The sequence below is a fragment of the Panthera onca genome, chromosome D1 (genome assembly GCF_046562875.1).
Source record: "Panthera onca isolate mPanOnc1 chromosome D1, mPanOnc1 haplotype 2, whole genome shotgun sequence".
NCBI classification, from domain to species: domain Eukaryota; kingdom Metazoa; phylum Chordata; class Mammalia; order Carnivora; family Felidae; genus Panthera; species Panthera onca.
Window position 1 is genome coordinate 16,397,494 of NC_138348.1, and position 27,059 is coordinate 16,424,552.

At 37.8% G+C, this 27,059-nt stretch overlaps 1 protein-coding gene across 3 annotated transcripts in view; it reads left to right on the forward strand.

Moving 5' to 3' along the window:
* Positions 1-27,059, forward strand: part of CKAP5 (cytoskeleton associated protein 5) — a 112,487-nt gene that overhangs the window by 56,190 nt on the left and 29,238 nt on the right. For all 3 annotated transcript variants that reach the window (XM_078433422.2, XM_078433424.2, XM_078433423.2), the window contains exons 9-26: positions 2,904-3,008; positions 5,501-5,590; positions 5,703-5,867; positions 6,432-6,560; positions 7,116-7,298; positions 10,018-10,131; positions 10,422-10,532; positions 11,488-11,580; positions 14,244-14,429; positions 15,352-15,446; positions 18,121-18,178; positions 18,268-18,393; positions 19,009-19,148; positions 19,340-19,514; positions 20,279-20,392; positions 21,459-21,587; positions 25,713-25,907; positions 26,285-26,420. In XM_078433422.2, coding sequence (XP_078289548.1) covers positions 2,904-3,008; positions 5,501-5,590; positions 5,703-5,867; positions 6,432-6,560; positions 7,116-7,298; positions 10,018-10,131; positions 10,422-10,532; positions 11,488-11,580; positions 14,244-14,429; positions 15,352-15,446; positions 18,121-18,178; positions 18,268-18,393; positions 19,009-19,148; positions 19,340-19,514; positions 20,279-20,392; positions 21,459-21,587; positions 25,713-25,907; positions 26,285-26,420 — 2,344 coding nt within the window. The remainder of the gene's footprint in view (positions 1-2,903; positions 3,009-5,500; positions 5,591-5,702; positions 5,868-6,431; positions 6,561-7,115; positions 7,299-10,017; positions 10,132-10,421; positions 10,533-11,487; positions 11,581-14,243; positions 14,430-15,351; positions 15,447-18,120; positions 18,179-18,267; positions 18,394-19,008; positions 19,149-19,339; positions 19,515-20,278; positions 20,393-21,458; positions 21,588-25,712; positions 25,908-26,284; positions 26,421-27,059) is intronic.

Below are 27,059 nucleotides of genomic sequence, written 5' to 3' on the forward strand. Positions count from 1 at the left end.
TCACCTATAAGTTCATTCAGTCCTTTACCATCTTGAATTATAGTAGGTTTACAACATCCTCTTCAAAACTTTCCTAGGACCATCAGTGTCTAGGATTCAGCTTCCACTGGTTACTGCTCTAATGGTGGATAAGGAGAACTATTCTCCTAAGAATGGGATTGATCGATGGCCATCTGCTTCTGAATTATGTTAAAATACTGGCTCCAAATCCCATCCCAGATTCATTGAACTAAGATTTCTTGGAATGGGGTCTGGCATGTTTTTGATGACCATTCCTAGAATATACATGTAGATGTTAAATCTGAAGCCTAGCACCTAAATAATACCTGAGAGTTCTTTTGGTTAAAAAAAAAAAAAAAAAAAAAGTAATCCAAACATTTACAAATGTCAATAGTGAATTTATTTTTATTTTAATGTTTATTTATTTTTGAGAGAGAGAGAGAGACAGAGTGCGAGCAGGGACAGGGCAGAGAGAGAGGGAGACACAGAATCTGAAGCAGGCTCCAGGCTCTGAGCCGTCAGTACAGAGCCCGACGTGGGGCTTGAACTCACTGTGAGATCATGGCCTGAGCTGAAGTCAGACACTTAACCAGCTGAGCCACCCAGGTGCCCCACAAATGTTAATAGTGAATTTAATACACGGGGCGCCTGGGTGGCTCAGTCGGTTAAGCGGCCGACTTCGGCTCAGGTCACGATCTCGCGGTCCGTGAGTTCGAGCCCCGCGTCGGGCTCTGTGCTGACAGCTTGGAGCCTGGGGCCTGTTTCAGATTCTGTGTCTCCCTCTCTCTGACCCTCCTCCGTTCATGCTCTGTCTCTCTCTGTCTCAAAAATAAATAAATGTTAAAAAAAAAAAATTAAAAAAAAAAATAGTGAATTTAATACAGAACTGAAGGGAGGGGTGCCTGGGTGGCTCAGTCGGTTAAGCATCCGACTTCAGCTCAGGTCACGATCTCACGGTCTGTGAGTTCAAGCCCTGCGTCGGTCTCTGTGCTGACAGCTCAGAGCCTGGATCCCACTTCAGATTCTGTGTCTCTCCCCCTCTCTCTGTCCCTCCCCTGCTCATGCTCTGTCTCTCTCCGTCTCAAAAATAAATAAAAGCATTAAAAAAAAATTTTTTTTTAATTAAAAAAAAAAACTGAAGGGAATTTTTTTCTCCATGGATTTACAGTAGTTAGGGATTTAACAAAATGTTTATTCGGACCCTGATCTCATTTTCTCATAAGGAAAATGAATTTGCCATAGCATGAGTTTACAGCATGAATATGCTTTAGCAAAGAAAGCAAAGCTTTGGAGTAGAACTGGATTTAAATCACATCATATCACATTTGCTAGTTCTTACCTCAAGCAAATTAATCTATATTTAATTTTTGAAATCTATAAAATTTGCTAATATTATCTACAGGGTTTTGGGTGAAAAATTAAATACGGATTATAAAGCACCTATAAAATTATAACATCTAATTTGTTTTTAATAAATGTTAATCTTAACTCTTCATCCTTACTCCTCAGCATTTAGGGAGTGCAGCTAAATGCCATCTAGAACTTCCTGGCATGCTATCCATTAGGGGTTGTTTAATTCAGGGAATCTGGAAGGAAGCATTCTACTTATGGAATATCAGATCTTAGAAACGAAATAAAATCCAAAGTGGAATGGAAGCATTACTTCTACTTGGGAAAAAAGTGAAGAGTGAAAAAAACAAGGATCTGAGACATGTCAGAATAAAACAGCTTTTGGGGGCACCTGGGTGGCTGAGTTGGTTAAACGTCTGACTTTGGCTCAGGTCATGATCTCATGGTTCGTGAGTTCGAGCGCTACATTGGGCTCTCTGCTGTCAGCACAGAGCTCACTTAGGATCCTGTCTGTCTGTCTCTCTCTGCTCCCCCCCTCAAAAATAGGTAAACATTTAAAAAATAAAATAAAGTAGCTTTTTAACATCCAACTGACTTGAGCAGTACACCGCAGTAAAATCTTAGCAGGAAGGCACCCAGACATAGTCACTGTCTTGCTTAATTGACACAGGTGCAGCTACTACCTCTGAGCTTTGATAATGCTGGGTTTTGTGGGGCATAGTGTAGGGGGATGGTAGTATAAATAATGCTGGAGGAGACTCTGTTAAGAGACTGTAAATGCACACTTGATGATCATCAGGTAATATGGCAGATGCAAGGGGGCTCCTGGGTGGCTCATTCAGTTAAGTATCCGACTTTTGATTACAGCACAGGTTATGCATGACCTCTCGGTTTGTGACAGCATTATCCTTCTTGGGATTCTCTCTTTCCCTCGCTCTCTGCCCATTCCCTGCTGATGTGAACTTTCTCTTGTCCTCTCTCGCGCACGTGCACGCTCAGAATAAATAAATGAACTTTAAAATGGCAGCTGCAAAGCCAGAAGCTCCCTCAGAGGAATGGTTGCAATGGCATTTGCAATTTAGAGCCCCCACGGACTTCTGGAAGGTACCGAGAGCAGTTTCTACCAGTGCTCCTTTAGTATAAATGTTGGAGCTGCCGCCTTGTGGTGTCTTTCCTCTGAGATACACTGTCTTTTGGCTTTTCCTGCCCCAGAGCAAAGTCAGCAAGCCTCCAGCTTCTCTGCTAGTGTCGGAGTCCCCTCCTACACAGTTGTGCAATGCTGACAGCCCAGACGACCACTAATGGAGAGTTAACTATTTGAAGTTGTGGTTTAATGTATGTTATTGGTAGAACTTTTAAGGTAAGAGACTAAACAGAATGAAGGGAAGCCCCCAAATTTGGTATTGTCAAGGAAGACTTTTTCCTCTTTTGCAGGAAGCAAAATTGGCTGTCCATTAGCGTAACAGGGTACAGAGTTCTTTTAAGAAAAACTTTTCAGTCCCCTTCTCCTGAGTTGTGACTATTTTGTTTTCTTTTTTTTCCTCCCTTTGTAGGTTGTTGGAAAGGACACCAATGTCATGTTGGTGGCTTTGGCAGCAAAATGTCTTACTGGCCTAGCTGTTGGACTAAGGAAGAAATTTGGACAATATGCAGGACATGTGAGTAACACTCCTTTTTAGATACAAATCAACAACATTAACAAGAATGACAGGCTAGTTTGCTTTAGGATTTAAAATAGGTCTTTATATATTGGGCAAAGTGAATTTTTCATTAAGTTTTATTAAAATTGAGCATAATTCCTCAAAATATTTCAATAAAGATGTCAGTTATAACTAAATTCATTAGCTTTATATAGAAAATTGGGCATATGACCTAAATATTTAGTTGAGTTGATTTGCTTATTATTTACTTATTAATATCCTGCTTTGTTCTTATAAGATTATGTGTAGTATAACAGGATTAAATGAAACTGGTGATAACTAACACAGAGTAAAATTGAAAGTAGGAAAGGCAGTATAAAGCCAGAAGTGAGATGAATATATAAAATGTATTTTATAGCATTTTCCTATTTGAAAAATAATAATCTACTTACATACTTGAGACATTTTCTATAGATTAGACTCTTGGTAGTGTATCAGTTTAATTTATTCTAAGAAACCTGACTGAAAACATTTGTTGAATATACTGTCTTTGTGTAAATTTAGAAGCACTCAAGTTTGATAACAGTTTTAATAAACTGAGATGTTTTCTTTAACTGTGGCATTTGTCAGTTGGCCTCTAAATCTGGTCTGAATTACTTAGAGTGGTTCAGCATCCTGAAAATTGATCATACTGAACTTTAGGGTTGAACTTGCTAGCCACTTGATCATTTGATTCCCTAGATTGACTTTTTAGAGACTCCTTATAGTTTGTATTTATGTTGTGAAGTTAATGTCTAACCTCAGTTATGGCATTTGGAGCTTGCTTACTCATAGCATTGAACATAATTTCAGAGAACTTAACTGGAAGAAAAAAAAAAAGGACTCTACTAAATAAAAATACATCATGACTAGCTTGTTACCAGGGAAATAAAAATATGGGTCCATAAAACCCTTAACATGTAACCCATGTAAAATCATGTAACATGTAAAACATGCAAATCATGAATTGGAATAAAATGATAAGCAACATTTTCTAGCAGTCAGTAGTATTTATTATGCAATACTTGTGTGCTTATGTGATGGTGTGTTAATTAGCTTTTGGTCAGTTTTGTGCTACTTACTAGAATATTTTAAAAAGAACATACTTTTGTCTTAATAATAACTTTTAACCTAGAAAACCATTTTTAAGATACATTTTAATTTACTAAATCCTAGTTGACTGATTACCTGGCCTGGTTTGAATTCTGATTCTGGCTTTGTGACATTTTGTTATGCAGCTTAAAGTTATAAAGCTTATAGTTCGGAGTATTTCCCCCCCCTAAAAAGTAGATCATATATAGTGTTTGATATCAAACATGTTAATAGTTCATGTTTACTTTCTTTAGCTATTTATAAGCTATTTTTTTTTTTTTGGTAAAAAAATATATATATATAAAAGCATGCTTGAGCTTTATAACCATTAAAACATTTTGATTTTCAATAGTTTATAACTAACTCCTAGTATTAAAAAGTCTTTTATATTTCTCCATGGAAACTGAATTCCTTCTGGTCTCTATCACTTCTGTGAAATCTTAAAAAATATTTTTTGAATGCCTTTGAGCTTTGCTATATCTTTTTGACCTCAAAAGACAACTTTAATTTGCCTGTTAGCACAGTGCCTGGCACTCAATAGATATTAAGTATTCAATAAATATTTAATAAATTAGTGATAGTTTATAAGATAATTATAAAAATTCCAACTTTATTGATCTAAACTTAGTACATCCTTCTGATCAAAATTGCTGTAATTTCAGTTACCATTTCTTTGTCTTTAGTGTAGTGAAAGGGTGGGAGACATCTCAGTCTGGTGAAGTATATCGGAATCTTAGAGGGGAAGAGAAATTACACACTCTGTCTATTCCCGTATCCTAAATCCACCTAGTTGAGAATCTTTTTGTCTAATAAGAGATGGTACTCTGATAAAAATGACTATATGGTTGCATTAAGGTGTAGATGCAGAAAATGGGTTGAGAAGCACTGCTACAGTGGCACAGAATGGGAACCCTTAATTGTTCCAGCATAAGGTTCTTGTGCCCTTAAGAAAAAAAATGACTTTTTATTCAACTTAGACGTTCACTTTGTTTTGGTAGCACCAAACATTGCTTTAGTAATGGCTGTATTGAGATATAACTTAAATACTGTAAAATTCACCCTCTTAAAGTGTATAGTTGAATGGTTTTAATATATTCACAAGGTTGTGTAACTATCACGACTGTTTAATTCCAGAACATTTTCATCTTCCCCCAAAAACCTTTATGCCCACTAGCAGTCACTTCTCACTGGCAGCCACTAATCCAGTTCTGTCTCTATGGTTTTGACATTTCATGGCATCATTTAAATGGATCATACATAAGCCTTTATGACTAGCTTCTTTGACTTGGCATATTTTCAAGGTTCATTCATGTGTCATGTCAGTAACTCATTCATTTTTGTTGCCAGCAAAATAATATTCCAGCTGTTCACTTTCATAGGTTGTGCCAACCATTTTGGAAAAATTCAAAGAGAAGAAGCCTCAGGTGGTGCAAGCCCTGCAGGAGGCAATTGATGCAATTTTCCTTACTGTAAGTGGACAGCATGAGTTTGCACTTTTGTCTAAAGTAAATTTTGTCAGTGTAATGTTTTGATTGTTCTTATAGTTGAGAAAAGCTCATTGACCATGTTTTCTTTTTAAAGACCACACTGCAGAACATCAGTGAGGATGTTTTAGCAGTAATGGATAATAAAAATCCAACCATCAAGCAGCAGACATCTCTTTTCATTGCCAGAAGCTTCCGCCACTGCACTGCTTCTACCCTCCCAAAGAGCTTGCTAAAGCCCTTTTGTGCTGCTCTACTTAAGGTATAGACTCTCTTTGGAACTGGGGGAATTTTTTATGCCTATGGAAGATTTTTTCCCATATTAATTATGTACAATGACTACTTGACTTTCAGACTGTAGATTATGCTCTTTTGAGGAGCAGACCCTCTGTGGCTTTGGAAACTGAATCCAAATTCTTGTACTCTTTGTGTTCCTGTTCTCAAAGAAAAGCACAAGTTAGCTTTATGATTCCACTAACTGCTAAACGTTGTTTCTTATTTGGCCCATATACTGGTGTTCAGCTGGATCTGGCCAAGCACAGGCATACAATTTGGAGTCTTTGAAGATCATTTGCATGTGAGGCATTTTAAATAGAGGGTAGGAGGAAAAGGAAGCACTTATTTGCTGAATGGATTACCAAAGGTTTCCTTGACCCAAAAAGAATTTGTGAAAGAGTAACTGTTGGTTGGCAAGAGGAAAACTACACTTAGCTTCAGTGAACTGTAAAAAGCAAATTCTTTATCCAACAGTCATCAATCTGAATTAAAATCAGTAATACCTAAAATATCTTATATTAAGACCATTTTGCTTACTTCCGGACCACAGCACATCAATGATTCTGCTCCTGAAGTCAGAGATGCTGCATTTGAAGCACTGGGCACTGCTTTGAAAGTGGTGGGTGAGAAAGCAGTAAATCCATTCTTAGCTGATGTGGACAAACTCAAGCTTGATAAGGTAGGTTAGTGACAGATTATAATGCAATTGGACAACAATCTTATCTCTGTGCATTATGGTTTTGTTTCGATTTCATTCGTTCTATTTCATGAAGATAAAAATGATGATATCAGCTTGTGAAATTTATTTAATTTGCCACTGGTGGTTCAGATCTGGAGTGTTGAAAAGATAGCTTTTGAGGATGTAAATTTCATCTTAAGCTGTAGTGGTGATATTTGTAGAGATGGCTTTCAAATTATAAAAACGCAAAGAAAAGAAAGCTGAGTGATCTGTCCCTAGAGAAGGTGAAAAGGATATTTTCAGATAAATTTGTTTCTAATACCTAAAAAGTTACTTTTCTAAATATGAATGTTTTCTATCAAAAATGTGGTTGTTGAATGTTTATTATAATTCTAATTTATGTAGAAATAAAATGTAAGAAAGTAGATTGTTTATTTTTGCTTAAGCAAACTGAATTCTCATAGAGTTGTGGTTTAGATAACTTATTAAGTAATAATGTAGTGATTATATTTCAAAGTTGGGCTTAATGATATTCATTTCAATTTCTTTCTCTAGATCAAAGAATGTTCAGAAAAAGTAGAGCTGGTACATGGTAAGAAAGCTGGACTTGCAGCAGACAAGAAGGAATTCAAGACTGCTCCTGGAAGGACTGCTGCCTCAGGGGCTGCAGGAGATAAGGACACAAAGGACATTTCAGCACCCAAACCAGGACCCTCAAAAAAGGCACCTGCTACTAAGGTTAATAGATGACTTGGAAAATATGGTTCAAAAGTTAGAATTTAGTAAGACAGGGTTGGAGTCTCGGATTCATGGTTATCCTTCCAATATGATTTCATTTGAGAAATGAATGCATTACCACATTTAAAATATAGCAGAACATCCATCAACAAAGAGTATTCCAACAATACGTTTGGTTATGTAAACTTTAATAAAGCTAAAAATGGTAATGAAGGTACAGGAGTGCATTTTGAGTGATCTTAAAGTATTATTAAATAAAGAAATAAAATGGCAAAGCACTTAACATTAATAACATCACTTTGGTCATTTTGCTGATAATGCCGTTGAGTTGCATCACCAAGTCTACATACCAGTCAAGGTCTTGTTACTTTTATACAGTGTGGAAGGGAAATGCCTAGAGACAAATGTGGCATTCTTTTAGAGAACATTTGTCCTGTGGACTCTCTTAAGCATGAAATTATCTACCATGGATGTAGAAAGTTTATTCTCTTTTCTCACCCGGAACACCAGCATGAAGTCAGGGGAGAGAACTGGTATTTAATAAAGCATCATTTGGGAAGCATTTTACCTAAATAATCTCATGTAATCATCAAACAACCCTTGAAATAACTATTTTGAGATCCCTATTTTTCCAGAAAGGGAAATGGAGGCTCAGCAAGGTTAAGTATTCTACACATGCTCTAACAACTCTGATATCTATGTTGTTCATTTGTTTGTTTACTCTGACACCCCCAACCCCCCCACCACCACCATACTGTAAACTTTAAAGGGTAAAGATCTTGTCACTGCTCACTCCCCCATGCATAGCCGAGTTTCTGGCAGACAGCAGGAACTGGGCACACGTTTGGTGAATGGCCAGAGTGGCAGAACTGGTATTTGGACCCAGGTGCTTTTAACTACAGTCTTTGTACTTTAGTTCATCTTCTGCTGTCTCTTCCAGCTTTCTAATGGGGGGTTAGTAGCTAGTCTCTTCTGTCTCACCAGCTGTTGCCTCTCTGGATAATGACGTGGGCACAGTACCTTAAGGCCTTTTCTTATCTGGTTGACTTTCTCTTATGAAGAATTTAAAATAAGTAAGTGGGGAGCAACCTGCTTCATTTTTCTCTTTAATAGATAAGTAGGACAGTATTACCAATACACCTACTAAGCCAATAAACATATATGTCTGTGAAAGAAAAAAAAAAGATAAGTAGGAGATTTGTTAATTGAGGTACCTCTCTATACAGAGAGTGCTATTTATTATAGAAAAGGATCCAGAAGAGGTGTTCTGGTTAGTCAAAAAGTATAGAATTTCCTATTTTGTCGGCCAGAAAACAATTAAATTTCTAACGGGTTGTTATTATGAACCAACAGAATCATACTTCTGATATGAACCAGCAAGTATTAGAGGTTTTCATTTCATTAAAAAACCAGCATCTTAGTTTTGCTAACTATACCTTAAAAGCTTAGATTATGTTCAAGATGACATTAGTTTCAGAAGAAGTCTGGATGTTGAAGACAGTCTGGCCTTCTCTCATTTTATTTTTTCTTTCTGGTTTGGGGCATTGTTTAACAAATACCAAAATAGATAGAAGGAATGATGTGAACAGTGATATGTGTTACCATGTTAATGTTACTGTCAGTTGTGTGCCTTGTGATAAACTGCTATTTTCTTCTGACCTTTCAAAACTGGAGTAAAATAATTGAGATGTTTAAGCACAGTATTAGCAGATAGAAACCAGCAGGTATAATACAAAGTGTGACCAACTGAAGTTTATTCCAGGATTATAAGGATGGTTCAATATTAATATTAAAAAACTTATAGAGATCAAAAGAAATCTAATTTCAGACATTGAAAAAGGAATATAGTAAATTCAACATATCTTCATGATAAAAATTCTTAATACATAGAAATAGATGGATTCTTTGACATGACTAAATATCTAGAAATAGATCTATAGATAGCAGTAGACTTCGCAAACCAAAAGTCAGCATCATGCTTCATAGTGATGAAATACTAGAAGCATTACTGTTAAAGTGAGGAGTAAAGCAAAAAATGCCTGCTGGTACCGTTATTGTTTACTAACTTCATACAATTAAATAAAGGAATAAAGTAAGACCAATGCTAATATAAGGAAGGAAAAGGCACAGTTATAATTTTTGTAGATCATATGATCATATACTTGGGAAATACAAGTAGGTCAAACAATAATAAAAAGATCCAGTAAGGTGGCCATCTTCAACATGGTTAAGCCACTTACTGCCATTGCCATAACAACCACTTTATTCCTTCAAAATTACATGGTTCTACAGTGAGTTAATGTATTTTTCTGTTATTGGGGTGCCTTGTGGTGAAGTATGGGGTAAATGTTAGAAGTTACAAACTGTCCTTTACTAATGCAGGAAAGATTTAGAGGCATTTAAAGGCATCAAATGTTAATTCTCAAATAAAATGTCATATAATTCCAGTCCATTTTCATTTCATTTACCTCATTAGCTCATTCTGAATTGAAGGTTCTTAATAGTGGGGTTCTGCAGATTTCCCCATGAATGGTCTTCAGGAGCTCTATCTGCCCTTGGAAGTGTTAAGTTCTGTGGGCACCAAAAACACAGGGGTTTTTGGTCGGTTGAGTGGTCCCTCATTTTAATCCAATTTTTAGGGAGTCTCTGGCCCAAAAATGCTTAAGAACCACTGTTCTAAATCCTTAAGTGGTTTAACTTTCTTTTAAATTGCTTTTAGGCTGGTGGGCCACCTAAGAAGGGGAAGCCAGCTGTGTCAGGAGGTGCAGGGGGCACTGGAACCAAGAATAAGAAAGGACTGGAAACCAAAGAAATCGTGGAGCCTGAGCTTTCGGTCAGTATTCTACAGGATGCCTCAAACTCAGAAAACCACGGAAAGTCAATTCCTGGGAGAAGACTTGAGTTCTTTGCTGAGTTCTACAACATAGAGTTAATTGGTATTTTTCACTTAGTGAAACTGTGCCTTGGACGACCTTCCTTCCCCTTTATGGTAGTAGAGTAGAAAACTCGGGTACTATAGGATACCTATGGGAGTGTTCATGTAGTTCGGCCTGCAGCATTTTTACATTCTTGTCATCTGTTTCCTTAAGCAATTCTTAATTTTAATGTTTTTGCATCTTACAGATAGAAGTATGTGAAGAAAAAGCTTCAGCTGTCCTTCCTGCTACCTGTATACAGCTTCTAGACAGCAGTAACTGGAAGGAAAGGCTGGCTTGTATGGAGGAGTTCCAGAAGGTAGGTGCATGGGGATGAGTTGAGTGTGAAAGAACATTACATTACAGAGAAGTGATGACATCAACAAAGTACTTGTCCTACTTGCTGTATTTTATAAACAGTGACCATGTTTCAGAGTGTTAACTCTGATGAGCGGGGGGTGAGGGGATGGGGAGGGACTGGTTTTTTAGCTGCATAGTGTATATCTTTTAACATCTGCTTTCTGTGGCTTCTATAAGCTCATAACTTAGTACTTAATCAAGAAAGTTAGGTTTATTCTGAATTATAGGTTTAGATGAATTTTAATATTATGGTATTTAATCATTAAACTTACTAGGCAAACATATAACTCCACTTAAACCACCCCTCTCCCCTTTCTCTGCTTTCCTCTTTGTTGTCATGATTCTTGGAAGAACAGATATTATTCCTTGGTGTGAGAAGCTCCTTTCAGAAATCTGTGTTGGAAGGGAGCATGGAAGTTCCTTTCGGCATATACTCTATGATTCTGATGAGGAGGGTGTGGAGGAACCACAAGAGCACTGGGACTTGAGGCAGGAGACCTCGCTTCCAGGCCTGCATGTGCCATGCATCAGGTTTAGACCTGAGTTTGCACATCTTTGAAATTTAATACTTAACCACTTCTAATCTGTTCTACTTTGCTCTATGTTTTTAGGAAAATCAGATAAGTCAAAATATGTATAAGCAGTTTCTGCCTCAAACTAGGCAAATGAAAACTGTTACTGTTACATTCCTTGGACCAAATTCTTTGTGAAACCTGAAATGTGGAGGGAAAAGAGTATCACTGGTATTACTATAACAACTGTACATCAGATATCCAACTTAAAAAGCACTATAACAAGCTATCTAAGCTCTCTCTATAACCCTCCTTGCTTCCATTCTTCTCTCTCCTTCAAGTCACCTGTTTCCCTCACTAATCATTAAACCCTTAATTCTGATTCTCTTATTTTACTTCAAGGCTGTTGAACTAATGGATCGAACTGAAATGCCATGCCAGGCATTAGTGAGGATGCTGGCCAAGAAACCTGGATGGAAGGAAACCAATTTTCAGGTAATTTTTAATTGGAGATTTTAGTATCTTTTATTCAAGTAATTTCTATCATATCATCTATGGAGTAAGAGAGAGAGAGAATTTTGGTAATGATTTTTAGCTTTTTTTTTTTTTTAAATCACTCAGCCAGTATGTCATCTAACTTTAAATGTGAACAATGGAGTATGTGCGTTTTGATTAAACATAGAACTATACCTTTGTGTAATTGGGAGTTTATATATATGGAAGTATTATCTATATTGTTTGTGTAATTTATGTATATATATTTTTTTCTCCTCATTAGTTAGGCCTGGAATCCCCCTAATCTTCACATATGCAAGGGAGGGATAAACAGTGAGACAGGTTTCTTATTTGTTTGGATAAAAGATAAATGGTCTTTAAATTACCAGTGAAAAATTGCCACATAATTTAATGCATTAACTGGTAATAGAGATGAAATTTTGCAGTGCTGTTATTTAGTCTAAAGCGTCCGTGCAAAGGGAGGTTTAGGAAAGTGATATAGGAAGGAAAAGGAGAAAAGTTTCCTTGTCCTCTTCAGATATTCACAGACCTTGTGGGAAACAAAAGTTTGAAATATATCAGGTTTATTTTTGGCATCCCGCTAGTCTCTTTTTTGCTTCTCTTCTGCCACCTCTTGTTCCCTCTATAGGATCCTTGGCTCCTTCACACACTGTGTTCCCTTAGCACTGTTAACAGCACCTCAGCCATACCGTCCAGTACCACAAAGCCTTCTTCTGCCAAGAGGTTCTCATGCTGGCCTCCTCCCCCACACACCACGTTGAAAACCCCTCTTTATGCAGCTTCTAAGATCGGTGAAAGAAGCATCCTTGATTTGAGCTTATACCTTCCTATGTGTTAGATCCGTAACAAAGGATAATTTTATGTATGTATTTTTCTTTATGACAATTTTATTGAGGGAGTATAAAGCTCACCCTTTGAAAGTGTACAGTGCAGCAGTTCTTAGGATATTTGCATAGTTCTGCAACTCCTACCACTCTGTAACTTTAGAATATTTTCATCACTGCAGCAAGAAACCCCATACCCGTCGGCAGTCACTCTCTCTTCCTCCACAAATCCCCCTCGCCACCCACAGTCCCTGGCAACTATTACTCTACTTTCTGTCTCTATACATTACTTCTCATGGACATTTCATAGAATGAAGTGTCTTTTACTTAACTTAGTCTTTTCAAGGTTTGCCCATATCGTAGCATGTATCAACTCTACATTCTTTTTTTTACGGCTGAGTAATATTCCATTGTATGGATATAGAACATTTTATTTACCCGTTTGTGTTGCTACACATTTTGACTATCTCTGAACATTGCATGTACAAGTGTTTGTGTGAACGTGTTTTTCATTCTCTTGGATGTATACCTAGAAGTAGAATTGCTGGGTCATATGGTAACTGCGTTTAACTTTTTAAAGAACTGCCAAACTTTTCCAATGTGACTTCACCATTTTGCATTCGTACCAGCAATGCAAGAGAATTCTAATTTCTATACATCCTCACCAACTCCTGTTATTTAAATATTCAAACAGGACAGAGGGAGATACTTATGGGCAAAGGCGTCTCAAGTGCCTTACATCTAGCATCTTCACATTAACATCTTTAAATTGTTTTCACAGCTTCTTCATTCTTCCACTTAAAAGTATACACGTTGTTTGAGTCTCTCAAGTTCTGTTGTGTGTGGTGTGTGCATGAGGGTTGTAGTTTTTTGCAGATAACACTAGTGGGAATGCTGAGTTATACGGTTAGTATGATCATTTATTATGTATTTCAAGATGTGTGTTCAGTACTATTGCAAATAACCGTGAGAGGAGAATAGAGAAATTAATTTTTTAAATTCATAAACTTTTAATGTGCTAACATTGTCATTATTTTGAAACATTGAGTATTTGGTTTTTTCTCTCTTAGCTGTCACTTAGCTACTTTAATTTTTTTTAATGTGTATTTTATTTATTTATTTTGAGAGAGAAAGAGCATGAGTGAGGAAGGGGCAGAGAGAGGGAGAGACAGAATCCCCTGTCAGTGCAGTTGACTGGGGGCTCAAACTCACAAACTGTGAGTTCATGACCTGAGCTAAAATCAAGAGTTGGATGCCCAGCCAACTGAGCCACCCAGGTGCCCCAGCTACTTTAATTGATAACAAGGATAGAAATTATTTTGTTTCTTTGTTTAAAATTGTTGTTTTTAGCGGCGCTCAGCTGGCTCAGTCAAGAGCATGAGACTCTTGATCATGAGTTTGAGCCTCATTTTGGACACAGATTACTTGAAAAATAAATTAAATAGGGGCACCTGGGAGGCTCAGTTGATTAAGCGTCCGACTTCAGCTCAGGTCATGATCTCACAGTTCAGGAGTTCAAGCCCTGCATGAGGCTCTGTGCTAACAGCTTGAAACCTGGAGCCTGCTTCAGATTCTGTGTCTCCCTCTCTCTCTTTCTCTGCCCCTCACCAACTTGCTCTCTGTCTGTCTCTCAAAAAATAAATTTAAAAAACAATAAAAAATATTTTAAAAATAAAACAAATAAATAAATTTATTTGTCATTTTTAGTTTGGTCATGTTCTTAGTTGTTCCTGTATTACATCTTCAGGCTGCTATAAAAATAAGTAAATCGATGTCTTTGGCTTACTCATAACTTTATGATGCTTATCCTTTGTTCAGGTGATGCAGATGAAGCTTCACATAGTTGCTTTGATTGCCCAGAAAGGGAATTTTTCCAAAACTTCAGCTCAGATTGTCTTGGATGGCCTTGTGGACAAGATTGGAGATGTAAAGTGTGGGAACAATGCAAAAGAAGCTATGACAGCAATAGCCGAAGCTTGCATGTTACCGTGGACAGCTGAACAGGTTAGTAACAGAGCTCTCTTTCCCCAACTTTTCCCAGATTTTTCCCAAATGTTAATTTAAGGTTCCTAGTTAAATGGTAGTCCTTTTCTTCTCAAGTCAAACCATTTTTATATTCTGCATTTTTATCCTTACCTTTAATAATATACTGTTGTCTGATAATTAGAATTTATTTTGGCCAAGATATTCTGTTTAAAAATGAGAGGGGCACCTGGGTGGCTCAATCGGTTGAGCCTGAGACTTCGGCTCAGGTCGTGATCTAACTGTTCGGAGTTCCAGCACCACATCGGGCTCTGTGCTGACAGCTCAGAGCCTGGAGCCTGTTTCAGATTCTGTGCCTCCCTCTCTGTCTCTGCCCTTACCCCATTTGTGCATGCGCACTCTCTCTTGCTCTCACTCTTTCTCAAGTAAATAAACATTAAGAATTAAAATAAAAAAAGATGAGAATAATTTTCTCCTAAGGCATTATAATCCAGAGTGATCACTAAGGAAAAGTTGTAAAGTCAAGAATGCTTTTTAATACTCCTGTTACAAGGGAGCCTGGGTGGCTCAGTCAGTTAAGCATCCAACTCTTTATTTTGGCTCAGATCATGATCTCACGGTTGTGAGATAGAGCCCCACATCATGGATCCTGCTTAAGACTCTCTCTCTCCCTCCCTCCCCTCCCTCCGTCCCTCTGCCCCTCCCCTGCTCACTCACACTCTCCCTCCCTCTTGCTCTCAAAAAAAAAAAAAAAAAATACTATGTCACTTAAGTCATTTTCTTGTGTGAGTTAAATATTTCATTCGTAAGGCATTCTCGTAGTTCTATCGGCGTTGGAAAAGCCACTCCTAATCCACTTCTGCCTTAATGCCATACCACATTTCTGTGAGAAATATGAGAAAAAGCACATATTTGTTTTTGTTTTTTCCCTCTTTCACTCCAGGTTATGTCCATGGCTTTCTCACAGAAGAATCCCAAGAATCAATCAGAAACTCTGAATTGGCTATCAAATGCAATAAAAGAATTTGGTTTTTCTGGGTAAGTCAGAAAGAAATCAGGTACAAAATAATTAAATATTTTGCTAATCTCTAACTGGTGATTCTGTTTGTTCAACTATCTCTGCTATTTCTGAGAAGCCAGAGCTTTTCATATCCACTAACTTTAGAGTTCTCTAAGTTGTTTTTCCTTAAGTGTTAACAATTGTCCCACAGAAAAGCCAGTTCTGAGAAGACCGAGTCAAATGCATTTGGAAATTCTTACATGTAATCACATTTGTTTAGAGAACTATCATGCACCTTGGTGAATTAAGGGCTCTCAAGGTCAGGCAGCAGAGAAGCTTATCTAACTTATTTGCATTTGAACATACTTGTTTAACAAAATTTTATAGAGCTTTCTTTATGCCAGGCGCTTTCTTCTTTTTTTTTTTTTTAATGTTTTATTTATTTATTTTGAGAGAGAACGTGAGCAGGGAGGGGGGGCAGGGGGGCAGGGAGGGGAGAGAGAGAATCCCAAGCAGGTTCTGTGCTGTCAGTGAGGAGCCAGATGCAGGGCCCCATCCCCCAAACTGAGATCATGACCTGGGCCAAAATCAAGAGTTGGACATTTAACTGACTGAGCCACCCAGGTGCCCTTATGCCAGTCACTTTCTAAATAATAATTCCTTTAATTTCATTCTCATAAAAACTACCTACATGAGGTATTGTTATTCCCATTTTATAAGTGTGGAAATTGGGGCACAGGAAGCTGAAGTAATCTGTCCAAGTCACAGTTCAGAAGTGGCAAAGCCAAGATTTGAATCCAGGCATTCTGTCCAAGAGAGAATACCATAACTGCTATACTGTGCAGCCTTTCTACTATGTGCCATGCTGCTTGTTACAACACACCTCTTAATGTCTTGTAAAGTAGTTTTCTATGTTCTACCAAATGAAGAGTTACTAGTCTCGAAGTTATTCAGGTGTCATTCAAGCAAAGGCTTGTGTGTCTGTATTTATAGTTGAGGGTATTGTTAAAATCCCTTCAAAATTGTATAATTTTTGGTGTAAAACTAATCTCCTGGCATGGCATAAAAGCCAGGTGAATGTTTTCCTCTTTTTTTTTTTTTTTTTTTTTAATTTTTTTGTTTAATGTTTATTTATTTTTGAGACAGAGACAGAGCATGAACGGGGGAGGGTCAGAGAGAGAGGGAGACACAGAATCTGAAGCAGGCTCCAGGCTCTGAGCTGTCAGCACAGAGCCCGATGCGGGGCTCGAACTCACGGACTGTGAGATCATGACCTGAGCCGAAGTCGGACGCTTAACCGACTGAGCCACCTAGGCGCCCCTGTTTTCCTCTTTTTAATTTGTCCATGATCTTTCATTTATTCAACAACTACATATTGAGCACTTTATGGTGTTTCAGTCATTTGTTCTAGTCCCTAGGAATACATTATAGACAAGATTAAATTCTTGCTTTCATAAGACTCATATTTCAGTAAGAGCAGATGACGATATGTAGTGAAAAGAATATCCGGAGGTACAGGGACAATGGAATAAAAATAAAGGATAAGAAGTTAGGTAGTATTACCTAGGAGTGGTTGGGATGGTCCTTCCTGAGAAAATGACATTTGAGCAGAGACCATTAGGACCTGAGGTGGCTAGCTGTGACAATCTGGGAAAAGATCATTCTAGGCCAAGGGAACAGCAATTGCAAAAGCCCTGTAGTAGGAGCATGTGTGATGTATTTAAAAATAGCAAGGAGTGATTGTTTTTCAGTATGTAGCTGAAGGGGAATGAGTTGGGTGGTAGGGAGGAGGAGGAGACAAGATGCAAGAAAGAACAGGGCCAGGTCACTTAGAGCCTCAAAGCTTTGAGTAAGTTCGAAACCACTAGATGGTTTTGAGCAAAGGAGTAGTAGGATCATTTGGACTCTAGTCAGAGAGAACAGATAGTGAGACTCAAGGAGACTAATTAGTAAGCTATTGGCATAATCCTTTAAGAAAATAATAGTGGCTTAGGCATAGTTTGTAGAGATGGAAGCCTTAGGAGTCAGAATATATTTGAGAGAACTGAACAGGAAAATGGGTATAGGAGAGAGAGGAGTCAAGGATGGCCTGAGCAAATGGAGGAATGATGTAGTTCTTTGCTGAAGTAGGGAAGACCGTGGGAAGAATAGGATTTGGGTTTAGGGTGTGGACAGGAGTTTTGACCTTAAGAGATGTGTGACACCTACTAGACATTCTAAGGAAAATGTTTCAAAGGCTACATGGATATATGAATGGAGTTCAGGAGAGAGGTCATCAATGGGATTTAGGAGCAATGAGCATGCAGACAGTATTTAATGCTCACTTTAAATGAGTCTAGAAACAGAATAAGTGAGACTTGGGGACATAGCCAAAGGGAGCCAGTCCTAGAGTCTTGGCTTTATAAAACTGTTGAGTAGCGGTGCCTGGGTGGCTCAGTTGGTTAACCATCCAACTCTTGATCTTGGCTCAGGTCATGGTCTCATGGTTTGTGAGTTCGAGGCCTGCATCAGGCTCTGTGCTGACAGTGAGGAGCCTGCTTGGGATTCTCTTTCTCCTTCTCTTTCTGCCCCTCCCCTGCTTGTGCGCATACGCCTTCTCTCTCTCTCTCTCTCTCTCTCTCTCTCTCTCTCTCTTTCAAAATAAATAAAAATAAAATTCTGTTGAGTATTTTGAGGGTTTCATTTGTTAATTCTAAATGTTATTTCTTCTAGGCTGAATGTGAAAGCTTTCATTAGCAATGTGAAGACAGCTCTTGCTGCAACAAACCCAGTGAGTACATACCAGCATATGCAGGAACATTGCAGCCATCCCTGTGGTTCTGTTCTCATTTAGAAAGTTCTTTTTGCTCTGTCTGCCAGGCTGTGAGGACTTCCGCCATCACCCTGCTTGGTGTGATGTATCTGTATGTTGGCCCCTCTTTGCGAATGTTCTTTGAAGATGAGAAGCCTGCCCTCCTCTCCCAGATAGATGCAGAATTTGAGAAGGTAAAGTTCCCAGAAATGATACAATCCATTGGTAGACATGAGAATGCTCATATTAGTTAAGTGTAAGCTTTTAACCCTTTGGAATGAAGAATATATATGTATTTATTTTTATATGCATAAAATACCCTGGGAAGAGTTCATAAGAAATTGATGGCTTTGTCTGTGAGGCAGCCAACTGGATAGCTGTGGTACAGGAGGGGAGATTTTCCTCTTTAGGTCTTTTGTACTTTTGGGTATCAAACATTTTGAATATGCTGCCTATTCAGAAAGCATACTAATTAACATTTAAAATAATTTTAAATAAAAGAAACTTGACCTTCCTTGAATAAACTTTTTAATTGAAATGGCTGAGTTTGGGCAGACTTGCTCTGTATTTCTTGGGCTTACAAGTCAAAAGACAGCTTTATGATTGAAAAGTCAGATTCTAATAGGTTTGTATAAAAATGCCTTTTGCTAGATAGTCTCAAATTTGGAATCTAGGAATTAAAATACATACTGTGTAAATGTTAAGTAGTATGAAAGAGTAGGAAAGTTTGACATAGTCCCATTCTCTAACTTGTTTGCTCTCATACCCTTCATCAAGTTCATTGGACTCACTGATTTGTTTGTGTGTAGATGCAGGGACAGAGCCCACCTGCTCCAACCAGAGGGATTTCCAAACACAGCATAAGTGGTACAGATGAAGGAGAAGATGGAGATGAACCAGATGAGGGGGGCAATGATGTTGTGGATCTTTTGCCAAGGACAGAAATCAGGTAGGTTTGTTGCAAATGGTTTATTGGATTTTTGTAGCAGTTTTTTTGTTTGTTTGTTTGTTTTGTTTTGTTTTTTGTTTTGTTTTAGTGAATTCCTAATGGTACCTTCTCTTTCTCAGTCAAGAGTACTTCTGTGACATAATTATTTCTTTAGGAGTCTGGAATTAAAGATTCCATCCTTGCTTTTTCAGTGATAAAATCACTTCAGAGTTGGTGTCTAAGATTGGTGACAAGAATTGGAAGATCAGGAAAGAAGGTCTAGATGAAGTGGCAGGTATTATCAATGAAGCCAAATTTATCCAACCGAATATAGGTGAACTGCCAACTGCCTTGAAGGGTCGACTCAATGATTCAAATAAAATCTTGGTACGTAGAACATATATACCTGTTCTTTTTCTCTCCCTCCCTTCTTCTCTGAAGGAAGTCCCTTTTAAATACTAACCTTCATCTGCAAAAAAAAAAAATGGGTGGTCACTTTATTTTCTTTGAACTAGAAATAGCTTCCTTTAATCTCTTAAGTGTGCCTCCAGATAGGTTGGTAGACAGCAGGTTTATTAATCAAATTTTCATGAATCTCAGATTTGCTTTTTATAGGACTCTAATATTAAATATCTTTATATAAAACTGCTCGTAATACATATAAACATGCTTAATTTCTAATTTTTAAATTTGGGTTTTTATGTGAGAATTTTCTTAAGCTAGGCTTTACCTTTAAAATTATAAAATTACCCTCTCTGTTGTAAAATTCTTTTTTTTTTTTTTTTTTTTTGTTTATTTTTGAGAGAGAGAATCCAAATCAGGCTCTGCGCTGTCAGCACAAAGCCTGACATGGGGCTTGAACCCAGGAACTGTGAGATCATGACCTAAGCCAAAGTCAGACACTCAATTGACTGAGCCACTCAGATGCCCCTGGTCTAAAATTCTCGTACTCAAGCTTTATGAACTGATGATGAAAGGCCACCACCTAAAAATTAACCATAAGCTAATTAGAATAGCATCATAACAAACTGACTTCCCTGTCTCTTAAATAGGCCCAAAACTTTCTATTGCAATGACTACTTAGCAGCAAACTTAAAAAACTTTGAACATAGCCTGCTCATGGTTTCAAGTGTTGGTTCTTTCCCACTTAGGTGCAACAAACATTGAATATCCTCCAGCAGCTGGCCGTAGCAATGGGACCAAATATCAAGCAACATGTGAAGAACTTAGGCATCCCTATCATCACAGTCCTTGGAGACAGCAAGGTAAGCCTGACTCCTGACCTCACTCCTTTTTGGAATAGGCCAGACATGTTCGTGGGCTAAGAATAATTCTTAGATGTACATGTAAGAGTACACATACACAGTCTATAAACTTTGCAGGGAAGAGAACATTAGAAGGAAAATAGTAAACATCTTTACCTCCAGGAAATATGAAGGTGAACAGATAGGTCACTAGCTTTGTGACCCTTAGATAAGTTATTTATCTTCTTTGAGGTTCAGTGTTGTTATCTATGAAATTTCATTGCTATAGAACTAAATAATCTGTACCTAAGATACCTATTAGTGTCTCCTATAGTGTGCACTCAAAAAATGTTGGCTATTAGGATTATGACATCGTTGTTATAAGTGCTGTTAAAAAGAGTGAATAAGTTTATGAATTTGGGGGTCCTTTATTTTCCACCTTGTTCTGGACCACTGGAGCAGAATCTTCCAGTACTTGCAGTTTCACAGTCCTAGAATCAGTCTCCTTGAACGTAGCAAGCCTCATATTTAGCCCTAGATTGAATATTTGAATGTGTCTTTATTTTTGTGCAATTCATTTAATGTGATATTTTAATGGGATATTTTAATGGGATATTTTAATGGGATATTTTAATATTTTTCATGTCAGTAAGTCCTCATGCTACAAATGCAAATTAATAGGAAAACGTAAGTGTTCGGGCAAATTGTTAGTAATTTGATTCTAACTCTTGAGTTTTCTACCATGTGGAATTACATTCTTTAGCAGATAACCATGGATATAACAGTCCCAGAGATTCAGGGAACAGAACCTCTGAGTTAATTCCTCTTACATGATATGTTATACCCAGGTGACTGTTTTTGTCTGATTTAACCGACAAGATCTTTACAATGGAGTTTTATGTTTCTACTTTAGATTTTCAGCACAACCATAGAACTAGATTCTGTGTCAGAGAAGTTGATTCCAAGTATGTTCATGTGGACCTTAGAGAAACCTCCATTGTTCATATCCCCAAAGTAACAACCTTTTTCACTCCCTATCTCCAAACCATAACTGATACTATCTTTACTAATTTTCTCCTCCCTTCAGAACAATGTTCGGGCGGCTGCCCTAGCGACTGTGAATGCTTGGGCAGAACAGACAGGCATGAAGGAATGGCTGGAGGGAGAAGATCTTTCTGAAGAACTCAAAAAGGAAAATCCTTTCTTGAGGCAAGAGGTAAGTACTACATATACAATGTGTTTACTCATGTCTTTTACCTTCTTAGGTGTGGACCTGCCTAATAAATATGCGTGTAGAGGTAGAATTGAGTTTCATTATGAAACAGTTAATAAAATGAAACCAAATTCCTGGAGCTTTTATACTCATGTACCTCTTTTTTTCCCCCCTTTCATATACTTTAAAAAAAATTTTTTTTTTCTTTTTTAATTTATTTATTTTTGAGAGAGAGAGGAGACACAGATTCCAAAGCAAGCTCCAGGCTCCGAGCTGTCAGCACAGAGCCTGATGCGGGGCTTGAACTCACGTATTGCAAGATCATGACCTGAGCCAGAAGTCAGATGCTTAACTGACAGAGCTACCCAGGCACACCTCATATACTTTTTTTAACAATAAAAATTAGTTTTTGAGAGAGAGGACACAGTGAGTAAGGGGTTGAGAGAGAGAAGAGGGGTTTACCAGAACTTGTGTTTTACCCAAAGTGGGGCTCAAACTCACCTCATGTGGGACTCAAACTCACAAACTGTAAGATCATGACCTGAGCCAAAGTCAGGTGCTTAACGACTGAGCCACCCAGGCACCCTAAAAATAGAATTTTTTAAAGGACTAGCCTTTTTGTGAAATTTTCTCTTTTCTTGAACTCAAGGTTCAAGAGGTTTTAATCAGAACATAAAAATAGAATTCAACATTCAAAAATCCATCAGTACCAACAGGCCAAAGAAGAAAAATCATATAATTGTATCAGTTGACACAAAAAAAGGATTTGAGAAAATCCAGCATCTATTCATGACAAAAACTCTGAGCAAGTTAGTAATAGAAGAGAACTACGTCTTCTTGCTAAAGTGCATCTACAAAAAACTTATGTAGGTAATGTCATACTTAGTGGTGAAAGACTGAATGCTTTCCTCCTACGATTAGAAATGATATGTTTTCACTACTGTTAATCAGCATAGTCTGGCAAGTTCTGGGCACTGCAGCGATGCAAGAAAAAGAAATGGAAGACGGGGCGCCTGGGTGGCTCAGTCGGTTGAGCATACACTCTTGATTTTGGCTCAGGTCATGTTTCCAGGGTCATGGGATCGAGCCCTGCTTTGGGCTTCACCCTGAACACTGAGTATGGAGCCTATTTGAGGTCCTCTCTCTTTCCCCCTCTTCCTCTTTATCTCTGCCCCTCTCTCCCCCCTCTCTCCCCAAAAAAGGAAAAAATTAAAAAAAAAAAAAGATGAAAGGTTGGAAAAAAAATAAGTGAAACTATCCTTAATTGCAGATAACATGACTGTCTACATAGAAAATCCTAAGGAATCTACAAGTAAACTCCTAGAGCTAATAAATGAGTTCAGTAAGACTGCAGGATACAAAATTAACACACAAAAATCAATCACATTTCTTTATAATACAGTGTATATACAGAAACTGAAATGAAAGACAGGACCATTTACAATCACTCCAAAGAAAATGAAATCCTTACATGTACACTTAGCAAAACAACTACAGAGTGAGTGTGTATACTGAAAATTACAGAATACTGTTGAAAGAATTCATCTATTTAGGAAGACCCAAATAGATGGAAAGACATGCCATGTTCATAGATGGGAAGGCTCAATGTAGCAGGGATGTCACTTCTCCCCAAATTGATCTATAGGTTTAATGTAATTCCCACCAAACTTGCAGCAAGTTTTTTTATAGAGACAGGTTTATCCTAAAATTTATATTCTAGCTAAAACAATCTTGACAAAGAAGAAAAACATGGAAATAATCACTCTACCATATATTAAGACTCACGTATTGTTAACATAATCAAGAAACTGGTATGGGTGGTCGGGGGAGGAGAGGACAGACACAGGTCAATAGAACTGAAGAGGAAACCAAGAAATAGACCCACACAAATCTGATCAACTAATTTTTGACTAAGTTGCCAAAGTAATTTAGTGCAGGAAGGCTGGCCTTTTCAACAAGTGATTCTAGAGCCTTTGACATCTATAGATAGAACAATAAACCTCAACCTAAACCTTTCATTTAACACAAAAATTAACTCAAAATGGATCATGGACTTAAATGTAGAACATAAAACTGTAGAACTTTTAAAGATAACATCAGTGAAAACCTTCAGAATACAGAAATTCTTCAGGCAAAGAATTCTTAGACTTGACACCAAAACCACAATCCCATCAAAGGGAGAACTTGGTAAGTTGGACCTCATTAAAAATTAAGAACTTTTACTGTGCAAAAGACCATGTGAAGATGATGAAAGTCAGCTACAGAGCAGGAGACAATATTTATAAACTTTACATCCAATAAAGGACCATTACTTAGAATATGTATGTAAAGAATTCTCAAAACAGTTAAAAAAAAAAAAAAATCTAATTAGAAAATGAGCAAGGGGGGCCTGGGTGGCTCAGTCGGTTGAGCATCCAACTTGATCTCAGCTCAGGTCATGAATTTGAGCCCCACGTTGGGCTTCACGATGGGCATGAAGCCTACTTAAAAAAAAAGAAGAAAACAGAAAATGGGCAAAAGATGGGGCATCTGGCTTGTTCAGTCAGAGAGCATGCAACTCTTGATCTCAGGGTCATGAGTTCAAGCCCATATTGGATGTAGAGCCTACTTTTAAAAAAAAAAAGGAAAGGAAATGTGCAAAAGACATGAACAGATGTTTTACAGAAGAGGATATGCAGCTGGCAAATAAGCCCATGAAAGTTGTTCAGTAGTATTAGCAATAAGGGAAATGCAAATTAAAACTACAGTGACACATCCCTATGCAACTATCAGAATTACTAAAATAAAGAAAGCAATAATACCAGATGCTGGCAAGGATGTAGAGAAATTTGAACATTCTGTTAGAGGAAATGTAAAATGGTACAGCCACTCTGGGAAAAGAGTTTAGCTTTTTATAAAACTAAATATGTAGTTACTATATGACCCAGTGATTTTGATCTTATACATTTATTCTGTAAAAATGAAAATTTATGGGGGTGCCTGAGTGGCACAGTTGGTTAAGCTCCCAACTCTTTGATCTCAGCTCAAGTTATGATCTCTCGGTTGGAGTGTTCGAGCCCCACATTGAGCTCTTTGTGGATAGTGTGGAGGCTGCTTGAGATTCTTTCTCCCTCTCTCTCTTTGCCTCTCCCCCACTTGTGCTCTCTCTCAAAATAAATAAAAAATATATTCTTAAAAAAAATAAAATCTGTGGTGGCAGATGTACTAACGTGTGATAAAAGTGTACAGAACTAAATGTACACACAGTCACAAATGAGAATAGTAAAGCTGGGGATGTCTGAACAAGATCAGTGGATTGTATCAGTGTCAGTATCCTGCTAGTTATACTATAATATAATTTTGTATACAGCTACTGTTAGTGGAAACTGAGCAAAATGTGCACAGGATCTCTGTATTAACTTCTTATAACTCCATGTAACTATAATCATTTCAATAAAAACTTCAGTTAAAAAATAAATACAGGGGCGCCTGGGTGGCTCAGTTGATTAAGCGTCCAATTCTTGGTTTTGGCTCAGGTCATTCATTCTCTCATAGCTCATAGGTTTGAGCCCCATGTCGGGCTCTTGCATTGCCAGTGCAGAGCCTGCTTGGGATTCTATCTCCCTTTCTCTCTGCCCCTCTCCCGCTTATGTGCACTCTCTCTCTCTCAAAATAAATTTTAAAAAAATTAATAAAGACTTAAAAAATACATACAGATATGAATTATTTTAAAGGAATAGAGAGAAACTGTCGATGTAAGGCTGAAATAGAAGTTGTAGTAGAATTTGTCCTCTTCTGATCAAATCAGTGTTCTGCATCTTCTCTACTGAATAATTCTTAGAAATTTTAAAGAAGTGAAGTGAAAGTTTTTCATCTTTAAAATGCATTAACAACTATTAAAGCTTTATAATTTAATGCCCAACTATGGTCCAGGGAACCATGTTTTTATCTGTAGGAAGATTATCTTCTTTGTGTCTATTATTTAAGTATAGTAAATTTCTTGAACAATAAAAATTACTGATTTTATTTTGGAAAGTTGTAGTGTAAGAACTCATTCAGTGTTTCGTACTGATGGAATCATTAAGCCTAAGATCGTAAGTGATACTTTCCCACTTGAAGTGTGTCACTGGTCTTTGTTTCCTTTGGCAGCTTCTGGGCTGGTTGGCTGAGAAACTGCCGAGTCTTCGTTCCACCCCCACAGACCTCATCCTTTGTGTTCCTCATCTCTACTCCTGCCTGGAGGACCGTAATGGAGATGTGCGGAAGAAGGCCCAAGATGCCTTGCCATTCTTCATGATGCACTTGGGATATGAGAAAATGGCCAAGGCCACTGGGAAACTAAAGGTACTGCTTCCTGTTGTTGCTGCTGTTAAAAGCCATTAGAAAAATATTGAACATGAATTGATATCGGCAGGAGATCATATTACCTCCTAAGAGTTTCACTTGAAATCCCAAGGCAGCAAAAATGTAATATTTAACAGTGTGTAGAACTCAAAGAACCTTACTCTGCAGAAAATTGTGACCTTCTAGAATGGTAGCTAATTTAGTGTGACTTCATAATGTGTGTTATTTCTCTTGCACTGTGTGCCGCCTCCCTTATTTCATTGATATTTCAAAAGTAGGAGCTCAAGGATGTGTTTGACAGCAGCTCTGTTAGTAAGCATAGTATGAGTGTATCATGTCTGTGACCTCTCACCTCTCCTGTTACATTGTCTCCCTAGCCAACTTCTAAAGATCAGGTACTGGCCATGCTAGAGAAAGCCAAAGCTAACATGCCAGCCAAGCCTGCTGCATCTGCTAAAGCAGCTTCCAAACCGATGGGAGGGTCAGCTCCAGCCAAATTCCAGCCAGCTTCAGGTAATGGTATTTTGAGAGGGTTAAGCCCAGGGGAACTCGAAAAAGAAATCAAGCTTTCATTTTTTACCATTTTCCCTAACAGCTTAGATCGTAGGCCTGCCCTCCCGCCCGCCCTCTTTACCCTCCTACCACAAACACTTGAGAAGTTTTATGCTATGAACTATGCTGAAGGTATGAAGATGATTAATTTGGTTTCCAAGTCCAAAAAAGGGGTTTGGAATAATGTATTGAAATACTCCAGAAAGCAAGTGCTCCATCTTATTTTTAAGGTTTCTATACTGTTTTCTGCTATTGGATATTATAGTTAGAGGGGGAACTGGGACCATCTAGTTTAATCCCCTTTATTAACAGATGAAGAAACCCAGAAGATCAAGTGACTGGTACAGGGACGACCAGTCAGTGCCTGAATTCACCAGCATAGAATTCCTCTTTCTCATTCCCAAATGGGTCCTCCTTCCACTGCACTGCCCATTTGTTGATCCATTCTAACATTTACTAATCATTTAGAGAAAATTCTTGGTTTCTTCACCCTGATGTTAAAATTCCATTGTGTATAAATACAACTCTACTCTTTAACCCCTTCTCTACTATTTTATTATTAAATAAAATAATATTATTCTGTTTAGGGGGGTAGAAACT